Source organism: Chlorocebus sabaeus, chromosome 21, assembly GCF_047675955.1.
Source record: "Chlorocebus sabaeus isolate Y175 chromosome 21, mChlSab1.0.hap1, whole genome shotgun sequence".
Classification (NCBI taxonomy): Eukaryota; Metazoa; Chordata; class Mammalia; order Primates; family Cercopithecidae; genus Chlorocebus; species Chlorocebus sabaeus.
This window is the reverse complement of record NC_132924.1, coordinates 56,598,169-56,623,281: the sequence shown is the minus strand read 5'-3', so window position 1 is coordinate 56,623,281 and position 25,113 is coordinate 56,598,169. Positions and strand designations below refer to the sequence as shown.

General features: G+C 39.2%; 1 protein-coding gene across 2 annotated transcripts in view; it reads right to left on the bottom strand.

Annotated features, from left to right (window-relative positions):
- SLC25A13 (solute carrier family 25 member 13) overlaps positions 1-25,113 on the bottom strand; it is a 210,262-nt gene that overhangs the window by 118,220 nt on the left and 66,929 nt on the right. The window contains exon 4 of one of the 2 annotated variants that reach the window (XM_007982099.3): positions 10,707-10,822. The exons of the other annotated variant lie outside the window; for it this stretch is intronic. Within the exon in view, the coding sequence (XP_007980290.2) occupies positions 10,707-10,822 (116 nt within the window). The remainder of the gene's footprint in view (positions 1-10,706; positions 10,823-25,113) is intronic. 2 annotated transcript variants of the gene reach the window in all.

Below are 25,113 nucleotides of genomic sequence, written 5' to 3'. Positions count from 1 at the left end.
TGGCTCATGCCTGTAATCCCAGCATCTTGGGAGGCCAAGGTGGGAGGATTGCTTGAGCCCAGGAGTTTGAAGTAAGCCTGGGCAACATAGTTAAACTCATCTTTACAAAAATAAAAATAAAGTTAGCTGGACATGGCGGCGCCACCTGTAGTTCCAGCTACTCGGGACGCTAAGGTGGGAGGATGGCTTGAGTCAGGGATGCTGAGGCTGCAGTGAGCCCAGATCACTCCAGCCTGGGTGACAGAGACATTGTGGGGTGGGGGGGCAGGGAAGGGAAAGGGAGGGGAGGGGAGGGAAGGGAAGGGGGGGAGGGGAGGGAAGGGAAGGGGAGGGAAGAGAAGGGAAGGGAAGGCGGGCCCAGGTGGGGTCCCGAGATATGACTCCAGTCCATGCCTCTGTTATTCCCAGCCTCCACTGTTTGTAACACTTCCAAAGTGGCCATCAGTTCCAGATCCCCACAGCTCCAACCCTTCATGGAATACACAGCCCATATCATGCCAGTTCAGTATTAATGCATCTTCAGTCACTCCTCTAGATCTGCTCAGATAGCTTCCATGCCTTCTACCCACTTAGCCTGCTTTACATTATAAATAGGATACCCTGACATCATATTTTTTGTACTTGTTTATAGTCTTTCTGCCTAAAATGTTCGTCAAATGTATCAGACTCTGTCCTTAGAACCTGGGAAATGGCTATTATTTTCTGCCTGGGACAGTCTCCCCACCTCCATCCCCATATCTACATGACCAATTCCCTCACCTCTTTCAAAAAACAAAAAATCTTTTTTTTTGGTGGAAAAAAACACTTAACATGAAATCTACCCTTAGTAGATTTTTAAGTGTACAAAACAATATCATTAGCTATTAACACACGTTGTACAGGAGATCTCTAGAACTTATTCATCTTGCTTAACCAAAACTTTATGCCAGATGATTAGTCAGTCCCCATTCCCCCTCCCCATAGCCTCTGGCAGCCACGACTCTTTGATTCCATGACTCTGCCTATTTCAGGTGCCTCATATAAGTGGAATCATGTAGTATTTGTCTTCTGTGGCTGTCTTATTTCACTCATAGTGTCCTCAGGGTTCATTCAAGTTGTCATGTATGGCACGACTTTATGGTTGAATAATATTCTATCATATGTATATATATTTGCTTTATCCATTCAGCTGTGGATGGACATTTAGGTCATTTCCACATTTGGCTATTGCGAACAGTGCTGCAATGAACATGAGAGTGCTGATAACTCTTCAAGATCCTGATTTCAATTCTTTTGGATAAATATCCAGAAGTGAGATTGGTGGATCATATGGCACTTCTATTTTTAAAATTTTGTCAGAATCTCCATAACTATTTTCCATAGGGACTGCACCAAAACATTTATTATCTTAGCCTTATAGAAAAAGTTTGCCACCCATATCCATTATAAAAAATAACACTTTAAAAAAGAAAAGAAAGAAAAAGAAAACTATGTTGACATTCCACACACTAAGTTTAAAGAGAAAATACATTAAATTTCAAAAACAAATTTAGGTAAATATCTCCTCATATAATAGCATAGATTTATAATTAATATAATGACACTTTATTCCCTTATTTATTATTATTCTGCTTTGGTTATAAATGACTAGGCCATTAATATCATTTTCTCTCCCCTCTTCTTACTCTGCTTGTCGTCCACCATGATTTCCTCCTTTTGAACACCCCTCCTGTCCACTATGATAACCAAAATTTGACAGTATTGGTAATGTCCAACTCACAGAATTCTGAAGTTTCTTTAAATGCATTATATTCAATACGTAGTAAAATACATCTACTAAAATATTTATGAACTTTTAAGAAGGTAATGCTTATTTGTTATGTCAAATATAAAATTCAGCTCATGATTCTACTATCCTCCTTCTGAGGCACTTAGCACTGATTCATCCTTGGCAGTAGTCCTATCTGCAAAATTGTAAACATGTACTAGCATCTTTAGATAACAAATAACATAGATGTATGTGTTCCTTTATCTTTCAAAATTTGTAGTGTTCATCTACTCTAAATTTCCAGAGTAGTGAGGTATAGACAGACTAACAGTTGTTATTAAATAAACTTTTATTTAAAAACTTTAAAAATTCTAAAGGAATAAAACATTTATTTATACATATACATATAGATATTATACATATTGAAGGCAATAGTATGTGAAATCCCAGCAGGATGTTTGTGGAAATTAACAACTTACTCTAAAATTGTTTTGATAGTGAATAGGGCCAAGAATAGCCAAGATAATCTTAAAGAATAAAGTTGAAAGCCTAACCAGATATGACTTATGAAGCTACAGTGATTAAGATAGTATAGTATTAGTGGAGAATATACAATTATATAAAAAGAATAGAGCATTCAGGTACAGCCTCATACTGGACTTTAGCAGCACCACTGCAGTGCAATAAAGAAAATAGCAACTTTTTTAATAAATGGTGCCAGGTGATCTACATATCCTTGGGGAAGGGGGCCAGGGAAGAATCTTGACCTTTACCTTTAGTACCATGCAAAAATATAACAAATTCTAGAAAGATTAAAATGTAAATTTGAAAGGAAAACAAACTTCTGGAAGATAACATAGGAGAATATCTTCCCGACCTGGAGGAAACCAAATAAATATTTTTTCTTTTTTGAGACAGAGTTTCGCGCGTGATATTGGCTCACTGCAACCTTTGCCTCCTGGGTTCAAGCAATTCTCCTGCCTCAGCCTCCTGAGTAGCTGGGATTACAGGTGCCTGCCACCATGCCCAGCTAATTTTTGTATTTTTAGTAGAGACAGGGTTTCACTGTGTTGACCAGGCTGGTCTCAAACTCCTGACCTCAGGTGATCCACCTGCCTCGGCCTGCCAAAGTGTTGGGATGACAAGCAGGAGCCACTGTGCCCAGCCTAGATTTTTTAAAACAGTACACGAAAAGAGCTATCCACAAAAGAAAATGCTGATAATTTGTACTACATTAAAATTAGAAACTTATGTTCCTTAAGACTCAATTGAGTAACAGTGCAAGTCACAGAGTAAAGAATCTGTGAAACATATAACCCTCAGAGGTCGTGTATCCAGAAAATATGCATGTGACTGAAGAAGATACCCAAATGGCCAATAAATATGAAAAAATATTGTATAACCCATTAGGAATCAGGGAAAGAAATGCTCATTAAAGCCACACAGGGAGATATCACTAAAATAAAAATAACTGATACCAAGTGGCAAAGATCTGAAATAAATAAAACCATCATGCAATGATGGTATGAGTGTTAACTGGTACCATCACTTTGGGAAACATTTTGGCAAGCTCTACTGAAGCTAAATATGCATATTTTCTATGACCCAGCAAGTCTATTCCTAGATATGTCTATACACACCAAAAATACGTAAAACAATGTTGAAAACATATTGCTTGTAGTAGACAAAAATGAGAATGTTCCAAAATGTTTATCAACAATAGAATGGATAAATTAGGATAGAGTCACATAATGGAATTCAATACATTGTTTTTTGAAGAAAAACAAAAAATACATATGACATGGATTTATCTCACAAATAAAATGAACAAACGAAGCCAGACCAAAAGAGTACACTCTATATAGTTCCAATTAAATGAAGTTTAAAATGAGGGAAAACCAATTGATAGTGATAAATGTCAGTTGTTACCATTGGGATTGGGAAACAGTGACTGGGATGAGACCTCTACACTGCTGGTACCATCCTCTTTCTGATCTGGCTCGTGGTAAGCAGATCCAGATGTAAAAGTTCAGCAAGATGTACACCTAACATGATTTGTATATTCTTCTGCATGTATGCTATCATTCAACAAAGTATGCTTTAAAAAATCACTGTCACATGCAATAGGCTAAAAATACAAACGGAAACATTTAGAACAATTTTTTTTCTCCTCACATGCAGAATCACAAATTAACTAGAATTTACCACTCATACCAACATCCTGTTATATACCTGTTGATATCTCAAGATACTTATAAACACTGGATATCAAAATAAGAACACACGGTGACAGCAAGAATACTGGAGTTTTCCCTCAAAGGAAATAGGAGAATATAAGTAGCTAGATACCAAAAGAACAAAAGTGGCCTAATCAAGATCTTTTCATTGTAGCAAACACATGGGGTGAGGTAGACATGAAAATACGGTAAATATAAACAAGGCCTCAGAGGAAATAGGTCAAGGTTTCACTGAAATGAGACACTTATTTGCCCCTCAATCCAACTGATTTTTCTTTAGTGTCTATCAGAATCAGTACTAGTGGGAGCATGAACACCACCCTGTTGTTGACAAACCCTGTTGCAAACTAAGCTTAGTCACAGAAGCCCCACTTCACACACTCTAATGTGGAAATCCAGTAGGAAAACTGATAAAGAGTGTAACTGCTCTCAGTATAAAAAGCAAGGCTGGGAGACATGTGAGATTTGAGGCCACTCTCCTGTTTTCTCTGCAGACCATGGGAAGGCCCCAGGTGTACCTCTGTAGAGTGTAGAAAGAATACTCACCCCATGATCATCACAACCGACTGAGCCAATCCGGGAAGTAACAAAGGAGCCCTTCTCTCAATTGTCACTCCATGTCTACCCCTCCCAAAGATACACATCAAGGTAGACAAACTTCTAAAATACTAAAGGGTCACTCCTAGGTGAAAGATTTATAAGAAGCTAAGGAAGTAACTAGAGATAAGATTGCCATTGGGTTTACAGTCTCATATGACCAGCTAGCCAGGCTATAGATCTGGATCTTCATTCTCTGAAAACTTTGGGTTTATAAGAGGAAGGTTGACTACATAAGTCTTCTTTTCTGTCCAACTCCAAGTTGTTTGTTTTTGATGTCTTTAACTCTGTGAAGAGTTTCCTGGAAAAGGTACTTGTTGCCAGCTTCTTCTAAAGGTACCTGCTGTCAAAACACTCCTTAGGCTGCCATGCCCCCTATAAGATTTTGTTTACTTAGGTAAAAGACTGCTATGCACACCACCTATATTTAATGAATCTAACCAACCCCATAAAAAAAAGTTAGAAGTCAGCTATTAATTTGCAAACTGATGGTCTTTTTGCTCTCTTAGTCCTATGCATTTCTCATTCAGTTTAATCTTAAATTAGGATTAATGGCTCAGAAAATCCAGGGTACATTTTATGATATCAATAGAGTGAGGACTCCCGTTGGCTCATCATACATGTATACAAGGCACATATACAACACGCTGTTTTGTGAGACTGGAAAACCCTAGAATAAATTACCTGTGAAAGGCAGGGTATTGCTGGAGGGGTTGTACATTCTTCTACAACAGTCACATGCAACTGAAGACAAAATCACAATATGAGCTCCTTGAAATCAGGGCTTCCTGTCTCTTATTGCATAAGGCAAGGATGCCCTCTCTTACCAGTCCTATTCAACACAGTATTGAAAGGCCTGGACAAAGCAATCAGACAAGAGAAAGAAATACAGGGCATCCAAATAGGAAGAGGGGAAGTCAAACTATCCTGTGTGCAGTTGAATTGATCCTGTGTCTGTTAATAGAAAACCCCACAGTCACAGCCAAGAAGCTCCTTAAGTTGATAAACAGCTTCAGCAAAGTCTCAGGATACCAAATCAATGTATAAAAATCACTAGCATTCCTATACACCAACAAGTCACGCCAAGAGCCAAATCAGGAACATAATCCAATTCACAATTGCCACAAAAAGAATAAAATACCTAGAAACACAGCTAACTAGGGAGATGAAAGATCTCTACAAGCAGAACTACAGAACAGAGATGACACAAACAAATGGAAAAACATTTCATGTTCATGGATAGGCAAAATCAGTATCATTAAAATGAACATACTGCCCAAAGCAATTTATACATTCAATGCTGTTCCTCTCAAACTACCAATGACATTCTTCGTGGAACTAGACAAAAACCACTTTAAAATTCATACGGACCAAAAAAGAACCCAAATAGCTGTCAGGCCTCTGAGCCCAAGCTAAGCCATCATATCCCCTGTGACCTGCACATACACATCCAGATGGCCTGAAGCAACTGAAGAATCACAAAAGAAGTGAAAATGGCCGGTTCCTACCTTAACTGATGACATTCCACCATTGTAATTTGTTCCTGCCCCACCTTAACTGATTGATTAACCTGATGAAATTCCTTTTCTTGGCTCAAAAGCTCCCCCACTGAGTGCCTTGTGACTCCTACCTCTGCCTGCAAGAGAACAACCCCCTTTGACTGCAATTTTCCACCACCCACCCAAATCCCATAAAACTGCCCCACCCCTAACTCCTTTTGCTGACTTTCTTTTCAGACTCAGTCCACCTGCACCCAGGTGATTAAAAAGCTTTATTGCTCACACAAAGCCTGTTTGGTGGTCTCTTCACATGGACATGCATGACATGACAATAGCCAAGGCAATCCTAAGCAAAAAGAAAAAACCTGGAGGCATCACGCTACCTGACTTCAATCTGTACTACAGGGCTACAGTAACCAAAACATCGTGGTACTAGTACAAAACACAAACATCAATGGAACAGAATAGAGAGCCCAGAACTAAGGCTGTACACATACAACTATCTCATCTTCAACAAAGTTGACAAAAACAAGCAATGGGAAAAGGATTCTGTATTCAATAAATGATGCTGAGTTAACTGGCTAGCCATATGCAGAGGACTGAAACTGGATCCCTTCCTTACGCCATACACAAAAATAAACTCAAGATGGATTAAAGACTTAAATGTGGCCAGACAGTGATGGTTCACACCTGTAATCCCAACACTTTGGGAGGTCAAGGTGGGCAGATCACTTGAGGTCAAGAGTTCCAGACCAGCCTGGCCAACATGGTGAAACCCTGTCTCTACTGAAAGATACAAAAATTAGCCAGGCATGCTGGTGCATGCCTATAGTCCTAGCTACTTGGGAGGCTGAGGCACAAGAATAACTTGAGCCTTGCAGGCAGAGGTTGCAGTGAGCCGAGATCATACCACTGCACTCCAGCCTGGGCAACAGAGCAAGACTCCATCTAAAAAACAAACACTTAAGTGTAAAACTCAAAACTATATTATTGGAAGACATCCTAGGCAATACCACTCTGGAGAGTGGAATGGGCAAAGATTTCATGACAAAGACACCAAAAGCAATTGCAATAAAAACAAAAATTGGCAAATGGGATCTAATTAACTAAAGGGCATTCTTCAGAGCAAAAGCCCAACTATCAAGAGAGTAAACAGACACCCTACAGAATGGGAGAAAATTTTTGCAAACTATGCATCTGACAAAGGTCTAATATCCAGCAACTAACTATAAGGACCTTAAATTCACAGGGAAAAAACAACCCCATTAAAAAGTGAGGGAAAGGCCAGGCGTGGTGGCTCATGCCTGTAATCCCAGCAATTTGGGAGGCCAAGGCAGGTGGATCACCTGAGGTCAGGAGTTTGAAACCATCCTGACCAATCTGGTAAAACCCCATCTCTACTAAAAATACAAAATTTGCCAGACATGGTGGCGCGTGCCTATAGTCCCAGCCACTCGAGAGACTGAGATAGGAGAATTGCTTAAGCCCTGGAGATGGAGGTTGCAGTGAGCCAAGATTGTGCCACTGCATTCCAGCCTGGATGACAAAGTGAGACTCTATCTCCAAAAAAAAAAAAAAGGCAGGGGGCAAAGGACATGAACAGATATTTTCAAAAGAAAATATATACACGGCCAAGAAGCATATGGAAAAAGGCTTAACATCACTGATAATTAGAGAAATGCAAATCAAAGCTACAATGAGATACCATCTCACACTTGTCAGAATGGCTACTATTAAAAAGTCAAACAATAGCTGGTTCTAGCAAGGTTGCAGAGAAAAAGGAACATTTATACACTGCTGGTGGGAGTGTAAATTAGTTCAACCACTGTGGAAAACAGTGTGGCAATTCCTCAAACACCTAAAAACAGAACTATCCTTCAACCCACAATCCCATTACTGGGTATATACCCAAAGAAATATAAACATTCTATCATAAAAACACATGTACACATATGTTCACTGTAGCACTATTCACAATAGCAAAGACAAGGAATCAACCTAAATGCCCATTAATGACAGACTGGATAAAGAAAATGTGGTACATATACAACATGGAATACGATGCAGTCATTAAAACAACAACAACGAGATCATGTCCTCTTTAGGAACTTGGATGGAGCTGGAGGCATTATCCTTAGCAAACTAATGTGGGAACAGAAAACCAAAAACCAAACATTCTCACATATATGTGGGCACTAAGTGATAAGAACACAGAGACAGAGAGGAACAACAGACATTAGGGCCTACCAGAGGGTGAAGAGTAGAGGGTGGGAGGAGGGAAAGGATCAGGGAAAATAACTAATGGGTACTAGGTTTAATAGCTGAGTAATGAAATAATTTGTACAGCAAACCCCTGTGACACAAATTTACCTATATAATAAACCTGCACATGTACCCCTGAACTTACGTTTAAAAAAAAAACACAACAATTAAAAAATAAATAAATAAAGGGCTTCCCAAAGAAGAAAAAAGGGAAAAAAAAATTAGAAAATCTTTTCTTCTTTCAGGCTATTTTTTAGTATCACTATTTGTATAAAGGCCTTTGTTTTCCAGACAGTGCCTTTTATGCAGTGGATCTTTTAATCCTTACATAGTCCTGTAAGGTAGTTATTACCTCAATTTTAGAGATGAGGAAAATAAAGCTCAGAGGGTTGAAATGACTTGTCTTTCAGCTAGTAAGAAGCAGAAACAAAATCCTTATGCAACTATGTCTTCTACAATTCAAAGATAGCTCGTTTCCTACATCCTGCTTCTTCACTATCATTTTCTTCTAATCACACTAACACACACACTTTCCCCTGCAATGGTGGAAGCCTCCTATGTCTTTCCAGGACCAGTGGTAAAGCTAGCGTCACCAATATCCCTTGTCACTTCACACGCATGAAGGGAAGATGGATCTATATCAAGGAACTACCTGAAGCCCATTTCTCGGTCCTCTCATCTCAAATCGAGCTCTCTTCCATTCCTCACATCCAGTCTTGCTGGGGAAAGTAGGAAGATAAGACAGAACATATCTGTGTTGAACATGCTTGCACTCACAGGCTTTCCTCTGTTCATCCCAAAGAAACACTATCATAACACTGTCACCAAACTCGCTTCCACTGAGTAAATCAATAACACCATGAGCTAGCTGCTTACTCATTACTTGAAGATTTAAATGGGGACTTTTTTTTATTGGTATTAACTGAAAAGTTGTGGTTGCAGTGGTGCTAAGATGAACTGGGTGATGGAAATAAATTTCATCTAAGGATCTGAAAATATTAAATAATCCTCATGAAGTATTAATGGAAAGCATCTGATCTTCTAGAAACAAAACCAGGCAAGTATATAATTTTTTGTCTTTGCTCAAGACGATTTAACCTTTAATTCTGTCATGTCAAATAAGTATGACGGAATGGCGAAGAGGGTTAGCTGGCACAATAAGTCTATTACACTATCTTACCAATACTTCATCTAATTATTATCTTCACTTCTTAACAGGATAAATGAGGACTGGAGAGGATCATCAATTTGGCTCAGAGGCAAAAGCAGCAGAGCTGGAAGGGGCTAAGCTTATCTGATTCTGGAAGCAACATTCTTCCTGTGTTTTTCCCACATCTGTATGTTTCCCACAATACACCAAATAAGACAAGTCCCAAAGGTCTGAATGAATTGGAAACTATGAATAAAGACACTTAAAATGGGCACATGCCAAGCACAAGACAGGCAGAGGTCCTGTCTGGCTCTCACGTTCTATGACGCTATGAAAATAATCATGCCACGTTCTCCCTAATCTTTAAAGGCATCTCTCATGAAAGCATAATCCACATGCCTAAAGGGCTCCAAAATTCTTCTTGAGCAATGCTAATGCAGATTTGTGTGCAGAGACAACATATGCTGGACACCACAGAGTCCGCGGGAAACATGGCACTTTCTGTTAAATCTGTCCTTAGCAGCCAGTTTTTTAAAAAATAACTTATCACTGTCCCACCACTTCCAAGTCTTCCCTTTCTTCTAAGTATCTGAAAAACGTCAGGGTTTTCTGCAGCTTTGTAGCTAATTCCCATGATGATGTTTGTGCCTTGCAAAATAAAGAAGGGCACAGCAGAGCAGACACTGCCAGCACAGCAGTGGGGTGGGAGGCGTGTTCTTTAGAACAAGGTCCTTCATGTACCATTCTGAACCACCATCTTGTGCAGTGGCTCTGGCCGCAAACTACTCCATGGGAACAAGGTGAAGACAAGAAGTATAGGGTGTATTAGTAACTTCTGTGTGTAGGCAGATTATTCACTTCTTCATTCTATTGGTGGAAAGCACTACTGATGGTGCAGGGAAGAAACAGAAGTCCTGTCTGGCTCTCACATGCTATGATTGTATGAAAACTATCATGCCACATCTCCCTCACCTTAAAACTAAATCAGAGTATCAAAACTACTAAGCCAGAAACTTGGTTTTTTTTTTCCAATAGCAAGACGTTTGAACTGGAGCCCCTAAACGTTGAAGTGTCTTTACTAAAAGGGATATACTATCTTCTTAAAAGCATTTCCATATACTTTATTTTGTTCCTACAAAAAGAAAGAAAGAAAGAAAGAAAATGCTCACACAAGTCCGCACTTACATAGATGTGCACAGAATCATGCTCCTTACCAAAAGTTACTTCTCCTTTGCCAGCTTTGTCAAACAGCTGAAAGGCTACCATAAACAAAGCATCAGGAGCACACAGGACAGATTCAAAGGCAACAAATTCTTGAAAAGATATTAATCTGCAACATAAAACAAACACAAAGCATAAAGTCAGCAGCTTGTGGAAAACAGAAGCATATACAAACATACACTGAGGGAAAAAATATCACTGCCAAAACATAAAATTCAAACTGAAAACATTTATAAACATTTAGCATTTACTTTTACAACGTGGACTGAAATAATAATGCACAGAATCTAAAAGACATGACAGCATTGACCACGTAGTTTACACACTAAATACATTATAATTTCAAATGTAACTGTTTTATCCAGTATCATATATGTTTCATTCCTACTTCAGACACGTTTTTGGGTTCTAAAATTAAAGTGTAGATACTTTAGACTAAGATGTGACTGCCTAACAGCAAAATAGAGCAACTTTGTTACACATTAGTATCCTTATAGACCATGCAAAAAACGGTTCACAGATAATTGATTCACTACCGGTATTTACTGACTGCCTGTGAATTGACCTAGGGCTAGTACAGGGGAATACAGATAAATGACACATGAAACATGACCCCAAGGAACTTCTAGTCTGGTAAGGCAGATAGCACTAGTCTAGAAATAGACCAGTGTGTAGAAGAAGAACAAATCATAACACAAGAACTAGTATGGTAACAAAAGTCTTTGTGGCAGAAATGGCATTTGAGCTAGGTCTCAAAAAATGAGTACAATTCGGATACACAGTAATGGGTGTAGACCAGAGGGCACTTCAGGCAGAAGACTAATGCAAGAAAGCTCAGGAGTATATAGGGAAAATTATGAGTGACAGATTTTGTCTGGACAGTGGAGTGCATAAAAGAACAATGCAAAATTAGATTAGAAATATAGGACCAGAGGTGGCCTTGAAGCAAGAAAAGGGGCTGGTCATTCTCTAGGAGAAAGGAGTGACTTTAACTTTCTGAAGGTCAAAATGTGGGTCAATCTAAGGTTCAGGAAGAATATGAGAGGCCAAGGACGTTTGGCTTCCAAAGAGGAAATGGGTCCATAAAAGCTTTCCTAGATTGTATTTTTTAACAACTGCTACTTTAAGTGTCCAAATACCTTAATGATACATTGAGATACTCCAAGTTTCCGGAGGATATAGGAAGAGGAAGAAAATAGGGATGTTTTTCATATCTTTTACAGAAAACTTAGTTACTTCTAAACATCCTATAGAGAGCACACATTTTTACAAAAACTGTTACAAAGCGAATTTAGCTGTTTCCCAGAATGTCACCCAATTACAATAATGCTATGAAGAAAGGAAAAACTCAGTGCGTTCAATATAACATCTCTGTATCATTAACCATCCAAAACACATCCTTCTCAATGCCTGGGAACACTCAGGAAGAGCATGTGTTACAGGGGAGTACTTCCCGAGGACATTTTATCCTCTACTAAGGTCTCTCTCACCGAGACTCTCTGCCTAAGCAAGACCAGGGGAAGACAAAGGCAAGAAGCGGGGGCAAATGTGAGTCAAGCATTCCTGGCTGAACTCAAGGAGCTTACCACCAGCTGTTTGGAGGAAGGGGAGACAGTCATGAGCACACATAACCACTAGAAATTAAGAGTTAACTGTAAAAGAAAAAATAAAGCACCAAGGGGCATAAAAGGGGTGAATTATTCTGCCTGGAAGAGTTAGGGACTGCTTCATGGAGGCATGGTATTTGAAGAACAAATTTTAAAGCTGAAAAGATCTTAGGGATTATCTACTTCAACCTCCTCATTCTACTTGTGAGGAAACGGAAACTCGCAAAAGTTAATGACCTGGGTTAGGCAAAACAACTGGCTTCTGACATTTTGGCCTGAAAACCAGGTCTCCTGGCTTCCATTTAACCTGGTTAGAATTCCAACTGCTGTGGGAAGATGGTGAAACCATGCCCCACAGGATTAAAGAATTTGGTAACTAACAAAAATTTATTGAGCTTGTCTTGCAGGACGGCAGAGAAGAAAACCATTTGTTACAGTTCTCTCTATTTGCCACAAAATTGGCTGACAGACTGAGGCTGGTTAGAACCAATACAGCTCACTGGAGTCTGGGCAGAATAGACTTCCTCTCCTGGTGAGTAACCTTTTGACATCAGAAGGCCAAAAACTCACCCTCAGTTCAAGCTAATGCCACCATTGTCCAAAGGTGCAACCCATGAAGCAGCATGTAAGGGCAGCAGCATGCCCAAGACACTTTCCAAACCCCTTTTCAGCACCTAAACTCCACACTCAGAAGCCCTCCCTTAAATCTATGGCTGTAGGGCTGGTAGAGAAAGTCAAACTTGAGCCTGACTCCTGTCTCCTTACTCAGCAGCCTGGCAATAAACCTTTCTTGCTGCAAAAACCTGGTGCTTTCTGTTTGGCTTTCCATTGTGTGCAGGCAAATGGACCCACTTTGGTTTAGTGACAATGGAGACAGGAGGGAAGGGTAGAGAGAAGACATTCTACACTGGTGAAGCAACGTACAGAGGTGAAAACAAATGGATGTGCTGTATTTGGAGCAGGATGTAGGAGTTACCAATTCTCCATCTAGCAGGTCATGAGGAGCAAAAGACTGGCATGAGTGAGAGGCCAGCCACCTGGGGTGGACCTTAAGGACCAAGAAACAGAATCTCGACTTTTTTTTTTTCAGCCAGTTAAAAGTCACTCAAGGTTTCTGGATTAAGAAATGCCACATTCAAAACTTTGATTTAGAAAAGAACTGGTGTGAAAGATGAATTTAAAGGAGAGATGAGATGTGGGAGAAAGCCTGGCAGCCAGGGATTGCAGGGTTCTAAACCTGAATGGGAGTCCTAGGAATGAAAGCAGAGGAAAGGTCAGTGAAACACAGTGGAGGCAGAAATGATAAAATGTGGTTAGGACTGGATGTCGGAGGCCAAGGCCAAGGCCAAGGAAACAGGCCAGGATGCTCCCAAGATTTCCAACTTGGATAACTGAGTGGGATGATGATACCACCACCAAAGATAAAGAAGAAAAAAGAAAAAAAGGTAAAAATTGGAAAGAAGGGACCTGTAGGAGAATGCAACCAACTGTGACTGTATTTGAGGTACCAGTGGGACATGTAGTACAGTGTCCAGCCAGATGCCAAAAGAGACTCAACGGACTTAACAGAGATGCTGGTATGGGCAGAACTATGTCCCCCATTTCCAAAATTCCCAACCCCTAGAACCTCAGAATGTGACTTTATTTGGAAATAGGGTGGCTGCAAATGGAGCTAGTTAAGATGAGATCATAGTGGAATAGTGCAGGCACCTAATCCAGTATGACTGAAGTCTTTATAAAAGAGGGAAATTTAAAAACAGACACGCACACAAGGAGAAAACAAGTGAAGATGAAGGTAGAGAGCAGGGTGATTCTTCTTCAAGCCAAGGAACACCAAAGGTTGCCCAGCCACCACCAGAAGACAGGAAAGAAGAACAGAACAGATTCTCCCTCACAGCCCTCAGAAGAAACCAACCCCTGCTGAACTTCCACCTTGGATGTCTAGACTCCAGAAGTTGGGACAACTAATTTTTTTTCTTTTTTTTTAAAGCTTCCCAGTTTGCGGCAGAGTACTTTGTTACAGCAGCCTGAGGAAACTAACATAGAGGCCAAGATTGGAAACACAGATCTGGCAGTTTTTAAAGAAAGGTTACCTAAAACTATGAATAAAAGTGCCCACAAGCATTTCATTTAGAGATGTTTCCTTTCCTCTTAAGGTATGCTCTAATAAGAGAAGACCTTGAGGAATTCACTGGCAGGCCCACCACACTCTAGACTTCTGAAGCGGGACAGAGGACAAATGTGTTTCTGGCCCTTTGCTTCCCAGTTGCCACGCCTACTCACATCCCCCAACCCTGCTGATCAGGCACCCACAGCCACGCAGCCACACAGTGCTGCTCTCCAGGGAACTTGCTGGCAGTTTGCTGAGGCAGAAAACAATCATATTTGCTTAATTACCCCTTCACAGACATTAGGTTCATTAAATAGAATCACACTATGTGTTATCTAAAAAAGGGATGTTTTTGGTTTCATGGTCTGAATAAAGACAGGCTTAATATATATATGAAAGGCTTATATAAAAAAGGCATATATAAGAGACCATATACATATGCAAGGCTTATAACATATAAAGGTGTATATATATGTTTTTATATATATATATATATATGACTATATATATATATGTATGATCAAAGCCTTGTCTGGCAATGTCAACGTTTCATAACTGAGAATGGCCAATAAATACTCTGGTATTTTAGGTATGTCACTGATACCAAAAGGTATGTAACGTGGTAACCCTGTTAGATATGAGTATTATACACCTACGCAGGAGGTATGTAGATGAACCATGAAATCATAATGTATTATTGTTCGCCAAGATCATTTTGGATTTTCAAGGTAATCTGACTAGAAGGCAATCAGAATAATTATATAGTACTATATTACTTTACAGCATGATACCTAAAAATGTTTATATATATGTATTTTTGGTTTTTTTGAACAAACAGTGCTTCCATCTTGCTTTACAGGTTTTATTAACATAAGTTACAACAAAGAATTCAAGCTTAATCAAGTTCAGACCTGGCTGGTGAACTCACTTAGTTCCTTTTCCACCCACAACTCCCAGAACTTCTTTGACGATGTTAGATTCCCTTTAAAACAAATCATGCAGCTCTGATAAACTCTATGACTAGAATCTAAGGAACAGTATTTGCCACCACTCTCATCTGCAGGAACTAATAGTAGAACATGGGTCAGCTAACAAGAAAGCAAATGTACAAGTCACATTTCCACAGGCCTATACCACTCAGAGATTAGGGAAGGGTAGGTGTCTAACTACTCTATTTCATGGTTCCGATGCTACTGGATATTTTTTGTAAGCAAGTCATTTTTGTTTTACAAAGCACTAGAGCTGCTGTTCTCCTTCTGGAAGCCATTTATAACAGTAGCGACTTTGTAACTCCTTTACAGTCCAGGTAATAATAAAATAGCCAAAGCACTGCATAGTACTACAAAATACTGGGCCAAAGGAGAAAAGGTTGAAAAGTGAATTGCATCTGTATGCTATGCTTACACAATGTAAATATTAATCATCTATCACATACGTGGAAAGGTACCACAAGATATACACCAAAATGATGATGGTGCTTCTTCACTGTAGCATAACTTTAGGTACCTCCTCCCCCAACTTCACAAGGGATAGCACTTAGCCTGGAGATATTTGAAATATAATAGAGAATACAGACTGAAAATTATGATGTTATGGAAAAAGGGTTAAGTAATATAACAGAACTGGAATGACTCAATGAATTCAGAGGAGGGAAAGGTTACTGTCATGTTGAGTGAAAGGAGATGAAAAAAGTCTTACTGAAATTGGGAACACGTGACATCAGAAGGAAGATGTGTTCAGTGAACATGAGCTCGGTCTTGCAATAAAAGTGAAATGTGATCAAATAAAGACGGGAGATGGGGGAGGAGAGTCCACCAACTGAAGTTTGACTTCAGTGCCTACTCTACATATTTGGCAGAGGGCAGTTCTAGGGACACAATCTCTGCTCCCCAGAACTGGTGGCCCAGAGGGACAGAAGGTAAGTCAGGAGCCAAGAAAGCGAGCCCAGAGATGAAGAATCAGAAGACATGCATATTTTCTGGAGGAAAACTAGAACAGAAAATATAGTGCTCGGGCTGGGCATGGCAGCTCATGTCTATAATTCCAGCACTTCGGGAGGCCAAGGCAGGAGGATCACTTGAGTCCAGGAGTTCAAGACTGCAGTGAGCTATGATTGCACCACTGCACTCCAGCCTGGACCACAGAGTGAGATACCATCTACTAGAAAAAAAGAAAAAAAAGAAAAAAAGGAAGGAAGGAAGGAAGGAAGGAAGGAAGGGAGGGAGGGAGGGAGGGAGGGAGGGAGGGAAAGAAGAGAAGAGAAGAGAAGAGAAGAGAAGAGAAGAGAAGAGAAGAGAAGAGAAGAGAAGAGAAGACCCCACAAAGTTGCTCACATCCTGATGATGAGGTCCTGTGATGGTAGAACAAGATCTGATAATTTTAGTGATGTGATCAGTTTGTGCATCAGAACATTTAATCTGACAGAGGAGTGTTAAATGAACTTAAGGGGAAGAGACTGGAGTTGAGGAGATGTGTGGCAGAATCCAGGGAAGAGCTACGAAAGCCTGAATAAGAAATAAAGAAGGGCACTTAATACCAAAGGCTGGGAGTGCAGCATCTCCGGAGGACAATTTGACAACACAGCAGGAGTCTCAAAAATGTCTTTATGGCCACTCTGGGTAGCCTATGGGTTAGCCCTGCTCCACAAGAAGCAGTTAGAAAAAAAAAACAAAAAAACAAAAAACAAAAAAACCACCTCTTTATTCTACGACCACCACAATCGCACTCCTAGGAGTTTATCCTAAAAAATAATTCATAAATGCATGCAAACTTTAATCTACAGGGATATTTACCCAGCACTGATGGTAATGGTGAAAAAAGTACAAACAACCTCAATATACAACAATATGTGACGGACTGAATATAGAACATTGATATGCAGGATACTATCCAACCACTAAAAAGTGTTATAAACAAATCCATGGTAGTAAGTAAAAAATCATTTACACAATGATGTCTAGAAAATGATTTGTTTCTTAAAAATGGACAATAATATTGTGCACACACACAAAGTCTAAAGGAGGCACACCAAAGTGTTGGCATTGGATATCATCTCTATGTGGTTAAATTGTTAGAAATTTAAGATTTTTTTTCTGCTTGCTCATATTTTCTAATCCTTTCAATAATATACATACTGCACTGCTCTTATAAGAAGAAAAAAATAAAAATTCATCTGAAACAAAAGAGCAAACTTAGATAGTGGCAGGAGGACTGTATAAGAGATTTGGGGAGAGGAAGGCAAATTGAAAAAGGAAATGAACGATCTGAAAGAACCACACTAATGGACAACCTCCAGTTCCTCTCTTCCTCTCTGTCCTTGTTTATTCTCACTCAGCAGAGGCTTAGACTCCATGTGATCCCTTTCATCTCCTGCCTGGCTCCTATCTCCTGGTCAACTCTGTGGCTACGAAAGTTTAAGCAACAGCACATAAGGAATTGGTCTGTTCATACTTCAGGAAGTTTGGTTGTAGACAATGTACCATCAAAATCCAAATACCACTTTTACTGACGGTTCCTAACCACAAGAGTACTTCACAAAAATAACTTCTCCTTATACCTCTTCTGTGTATTACAACAGAAGCCAAGCAATTGTCCAGGGTCAATGGCAGAGATGAAAGTAAAATCTAACTCCAAAAACAGAGTTCTAACCATCAGACCACCCACATTTAAGTATATGTGGGTGTTAAGAAAAATCTGGAACTGGACTCTCCTGTGATCACCAATTTTTCCAAAGAGCTTTGGTCTCCATGATTTTTAACATCTTTTAATAGCTTTTGGCTTTTATAGCTCTTCTCTTTCCCGTCCATATTCCTTGCAAATACATATTATTCAAGCAACTAAGCTGTAAACCAAAAATAAAATTCTAAGACCCCTCAATGGACTTCCTTCTTAGCCAAGGCACTCTTCAAATTTAACCTAAAAGACTGTTTCTGGCCATGACGGTAAGTGGGGGTCGGACCTGCCTCATTATATCTTAAGTCTGATAAGAAATATTTATAATCTATTCTCTCTGAAGCCTGCTACCTAAGGGCTTCATCTCTACAGTGAAAACTTTGGTCTCTACAATCCCTTATCTGAACTCAGCCATTTCCTTTCTAACAATCCCAGGTCTTTAGGTAAACAACTGTCAACCAGAAAATGTTTAAATCTACCTATAACCTGGAAGCCCTCACCCCACTTCGAGTTGTCCCACCTTTCTGGACAGAATCAATGTATTTCTTAAATGTAACTGATTGAAGTCTCATGTCTCCATAAAATGTATAAAACTAAGCTGCACCCTGACCACCTTGGGCACATGTTCTCAGGATTTCCTGAGGGCTGTGTCACAGGCCATGGTCACTCATATCTGCCTCAGAATGAATCTCTTCCAATATTTTACAGAGTCTGACTCTTTTTTTTTTTTTTTTTTTTTTTTTTTTTTTTTTTTTTTTTGAGACGGAGTTTCACTCTTGTTGCCCAGGCTGGAATGCAATGGTGCGATCTCGGCTCACTGCAACCTCTGCCTCTTGGGTTCAAGTGATTATCCTGCCTCAGCCTCCTGAGAAGCTGGGGTTACAGGCGTGTGCCACCACACCTGGCTAATTTTTGTATTTTTAGTAGAGACAGGGTTTCACCATATTGGCCAGGCTGGTCTCAAACTCATGACCTCAGGCAATCCACCCACCTTAGCCTCCCAAAGTGCTGGGATTACAGGTATGAACCACCACACCAGCCCCAGGGTCTGACTCTTTTTGATAACAAAGCAAATGTGTACCCTGTTCCTACTATATGATAAGCCATGCCCCAGGCACTAAAGATACCTCAAAATTGACAACATCTATGTCCTCAAGGAACCACATTTGCAGGTGGACGGAGGATGAGCACATGCGTACATAAAAATTCCAGAATTAGACAACCACTGTATAGGGTAAAATAGAGCAACGCCTTGGAATCATGCTTCTCAGCCCCAGATACTCTATTTCATTGGTCTGTAGAGGGGCCTAAACATTCATTCGTTTTTTTTTAAACTTCTCAAGTGATTGTACTACATAGCCAGGCTTGAAAATCAACTCCAGGAGAGTAATGGGGTTGGGAGATGGAGCTACCTTGCCTAAAGCGGTCAGGAAAAGCCTCTGGTGAGGAGGTATTGAGATCTGAATGGTGAAAAGCAGCAGCCAGGAAAAGATTTGAAGGACAGGGATATGAGAAGAAACATCAGTGCGAGCACCCAAAGCAGGCCACCCTTGGCAAGTTCCAAGGGGCAGGGAGACCTCGAGCAGCTGGAGAGTAGAGGAGGCAGGGGAAGGGAAAGGGGATGAGGATGAGGAGAGTGGTAAGCATAAAAGGATGCCTGGATTTTATTCTAGGGAAATCAGCTGCTGTTGAGGGGTTTTATGCAGGGGAGTGATGTGACTTGCTTTAGAGTTAGAAAGGTTATGAAGAACACTCAAGACACTGTGGAGCATGGGCCGCCGGGTGAAGCATTGAGCCCAGTTAGAAGCGGCTGCAGTAGGCTGAACCTGGGTTGTAGCAAGAGAACCAAGGAGCAGTCAAATCTGGGATACATTTCCTAAACAGCTGTTAAGGCTTAATTACGTGGAGTCTGTGAGGGTCCTGTCCTGGAAGTCACAGCAAGCAGTTTTTAAAGCCCAGGAGCTGGTCAACCCCTCCCCGTCAAGAGGAGACCCAATGGCCAGGGGCTGCAGGGGCTGCAGGGGCTGTGGCAGTCACAGGCACAGACTCTGAGGCTTGGAGGTCACTGAGGATATGAAAACTACCAGTTAGGCAGATGAAGAGGGCGCTCCTGAGTAAAGATTTTTATTTAATATGCTAGTTGATGGTCAGCAAGCACACAAAGGAAGACTCATGGCCCCAATTATGCAAATCCATGACAACTGTTTCTAATCTGATCTGAAAAGAGACAACGAGTGATTACTAATCTTCTAAAAACCATCAGGAATTAGGTAGACAGAAGCTGAGTCCTAGTCTTACCTTTGCCTAACTGGCTGAATGACCTTGTCGGACAAGTTGGAACAGATACCCTTTCTTGTTCCATAAAAGGTGTTTTTCTCGGACGCCTTTCATTCTAAATTCCTGTTTTCTTCCATTTTAGGTTATAGGCAGCCATTCTGTGCCCACCCTGGCTCCAGAAAGGACCTTGGCATTCCCTGGAGTGCATCTGTTCTGAGGCCAGCAGGGTTCTTCAGCTCTACTATGTACTCTGGTTCAAATATCTCACCACAGTGTTTGCCAAGCGCCTATTTAAATTCATTGGCTCCAATGAAATCTGACAGATTGAATATTGTTCAAACAAGCAGGCTACTGCCTGGCTTTAAAAGCCTATTAAAGATTTTTATTGGCAATTTTACTGTATCGTTATCATGAATTTGGCCTGTAAATATCACCTCCGCATATATCACTGCCTCCATATTGGCAAAAGTATATATATATATATAGGCTCTCATAATTGTGAGCTTAAATCAGTAAGTAATCTGTCCATACTGCCAGCTCTACTTGGCAGCCCATCGCCTTGCAGCTAACTCCAAACAGCAGTCAAGTTGCCCAAGGCTGACTGTGCCAACCAGGGGCACTTACTGGGGTACTCTTATAACCCCAACATTCTCTTTCTTATCAGATGGATCAAGCACATTTGACAAGTAAGATTCATCTCTTTTCTAGTTCTCACTTGCTACTACGTAGTTAATTCAAGTAACACTAGAAAATATCTTTACTCTTCCTATACCCCATTTATTCTTTCCCTCCCTGTAAAATAACCACTGCCCAATGAGATGAGAAGAATCTGCCCCAGTGTCCTTGCCACCTCCCTCAACCTCTCATCTTTTAACCTTCAAGTCATAAATATGCTCCAATCATGGCCAGTCCCTACAAAGATGATATCGCATCAAGGAAAAGAACCACTACAAGCTTTTAAAACTATAGACAAATCATATTCACCATCTCCACAATTCTTTAGATAAATATCCTTTATTTCTTAAATACTAGTTGACATCACTTAAAAACCCCGAAAAGCTATCTTATTACACTACATTGTTCCTATTTTGTGTAATTACCAACACTGAGAGCAGAATTTAATAATGTGCATGACAAATAGTCTGCATTTTAATTACATCATGGATATTTTGAGGTCTACCAAAGACTTTTTTTTAAAGGAAAAGTGTACTAAGTTTAAACAAACAAAAAACACCATAAACTCCTCATTTTAAATTAGCTATTGCCTTCAAAGCAGGGGGAAATCAAAAGAGGTAAAGAAAGACCATTGAGGAAAAAAGGGAAAAGTAATTGTAAACCATGATGGAAAACTGATTTAGGCAAATAAAGCAGATTTAAAAATCTAGGTTTCCTAAATCTTTCCTTGTTCTACTAATTAAGGCTGGATAAAAAGGTCTCAATGTTATTAAAATGGCAAATGAAGAAGGATAATGGGGAAACCACAAATAAGAAATCAGTAATCATAAAGCCAGCAGGCATATGAATTTGTCAGTTAGCGTATACTGGCCTACACTACATAAAGTAGCATGTTGGTTTATTCTCATTACCACTGGATAACCAGGTACTTTGAATGCACCTGATGACAGAAAGACTGCCCTGCATGCAAGGGCACACACTACCAAACCCTTCGCTTCTCTAACTGGTAGTCTCCAGTTTGATCATTCCCTTGATTCAGGGCTGAAAACCACAAAAGTACCTACGGGGTATGGAAGGCACAGCCCGGGAACAGAATTTTCCCATACATACTTTTAGTCAATGCCCATATTACCTATGTTTGCTCTCAGCTCAAATAACATTTTAAAATACCAAAAATTGATTGAGTTAAATGATTTTTAACTGGAACACAATGCCTTTCTCAATAGGTTTTTCTGAATCTCGGAAGCAAGGTAATGATGATTAAAACAATATTCTAAAACAAACAAAAGTCACATAAGCACAGGCACACAAAAAGTGACAAGAACAAACATGCTACTTTCTTGCATCTGCCGTTGATCAATTCCTAGTTTGTCACTGTTAAAAAAATAAAAATACATCAGCAGTAAACTAAAATTAAAAAAAATACATGAAATCAAAATTATACTGATTCCCCTTTGAGAAACATTATCAATTACTCAGGAACATTTTAGTATTTTCTTTCATTCAACTATAATTCTTACATTTTGGATATACACAAAACCTCTCTTGATGTGACTGTAATAAAAGCCCTTGGCAAAGCAAAAATTAAATGACTGAAATAGCCCTTATCATTTTAAGAAATAAAATTATTCATGGTGTGGGCAAGAAGAAATAAAAATACTCAGGCTTGAGCCAGAATATCACACAAAAAAAGCCAACATTAATATCTGCTGTGCCAGCTGAATTCAAATTAACCCAATTTTTACATGTTAATTAAACCAGCTATTTTCTTCTTATTGTATTTTTGCTTCTTAAATAGTAGAGTCTACAAGTGATTCCCAACAGACTTGTTCCAACAACAATGACGTATTCATTTACTTCTATTATGACCATACAATACAGTAACTGAGCAGTAATTTTTCACAGTCAATTACATGTGTGGTTCTTTATGCTTAGAGATGCTGAAATAATGTGTACTATAGAGCCATATGCCCGAATCTCTAGTCTGCCAGAGGCAGTTGCCTGGGTAACACATTTTCTCTCCGGTTTAGCATAACCCTTCATTGAGTATCATTAGGTGTCATTAAATAGCAAACATTAACATGAACTTCAATATACTACTTAGATAGAGTCATTTTACCCATGTAAACAAGTGTTCCATCATTTATCTAAGCTTAAAATAGATTATGATTTTCTGTATTTAAGATCATAAAAAAGAAAAAAAAAGTGCCCATGTTTTGATTTCAGATTGAATTTGAAGAAATTTCCGATAACATAAGAGAACTCAGACAAAGTTTCAGAATAATATTTCATAATATTATGGTCATAATATTCAAAGTAAGCAAAGAAATATTAGGTTTTAAAAAGTACTCAATCCTATAAAATAATTCCATCAATTGTATCTCAGATGAAAGATTATTGCACCCTCTTTAATAAGGACTGGGGAGAATGCACTCAAATTCAGCAACAAAAAGAACTTTTAAAAAGAATAATAAAAGATAAAATAAAAAATAAAATAAAAATAATAAAAGAACTTTTAAAAAGAACTCTTAAAAAGAATAAGGTGCTTAAAAATCAAGGTATATAGGAATAAATACAAAGTATGGGATACATTGTGCATTATCTAAAATTTTTTTACAGCGTTATTGACATATAATCGACAAAAATTGTATATATTTAAAATGTACAACGTGTTATTTTTATATACATATACACTGAAAAATGATTACCACAATCAAGCTAATTAACACATGCACCACATAGTTGTCTCATGTAGTTAAAATATTTTAAATGTTCAAAATTTAATGAAGTACTATATGGTTTAGATGTGGCAATATATAGTTTATACAGGGTGTTCTAGAGCAATGTCTGCATTAAGAGTAGCAATGTGAAAAAAAAAAAACAAGAGTAGCCACAGTCTCAAATACTCTCCATAAGCCCTCTACCCTATACCACCCCAAACAAGCACCCACATCTAAAAAAACAATGTGCTTTCTCTACAGTCTCAACAGTCCTAATCCGATTATCACTCCCAAACCAAGGAATTATGATGGTTCTGAGATACATCATCATTTCAGATGAATCTAAACTCAGCCTATAAGCAATCACAGCTTTTCTTCTATCATCCACATCACAAAGGGGCTCCAAACTGTCAATGTTAATTTTAAAGGACATATATAAAAAGAAAATGAATCATCAAATGGCACTACTACCCCAATTTGTTTTCTTACCACTCCTAGTATAGAAGAAGGGTAGATTCTAAAATCCTGGAAGCAAGGGCAGAGGGACTCATAGAAGCTCAGGAGGCAGCATCAAAGCTGTCTACAGTCAACTTAGAATAACAAAAAAGAGAGGCTGGCCAAGAATAAATGAGTTCTTCTTGGTTATGGGGAATGAGATTCCAGACACTACTATGATGATGAAGTGGAATTTTTTTTTTCTTTTTCTTGCACCTGTTTCCTAACGCAAAATAAGAAAGAAATAGCCACACAAAATGGGGCAACTTGGACTTGGGTACCATGCTTCTACCTCCACTGCTCCAAAAATAGTCATCTGTTTGCAAAAGTAAATCAAACCTCAATCACGAGTTCAGTCCAAGGGCTGGGAAGTAGTTAGCAGGAAAAAAATTATTTGCTTTTAATTGTATATTCCATTTTGGTTTCAGCACTCTGTTTTGAATGAATGTTTCTACGAGGCAAATTATAAGAAACAAATTGACAGCAAGGATAAATAAATCTTTAAGCAAAACATTTTCAAGATATGCTGGTATCAGGAGAAATTAAGTTGCATCTCTGATACCTCCATGCCAATTCACATTCTGAAATTATCTAAGACATTCTACAATTTCAAATAAAATTTTAAGAAATTAAAACTAAATGATATAAATGGTAATGACTGGGAAATGTAGCCTAATACCTTATGAAATGTTATAAATAAGAATTAAAATAAAAAGTGATTTCTAAAGCCAGGCACAATTGCACGTGCCTGTGTTCTCAGCTGCTCGGAAGGCTAAGGTGGGAGGGTCACTTGAGCCCAGGAGTTTGAGACCAGCCTGGGCAACAGAATGAGTTCTCATGTTCA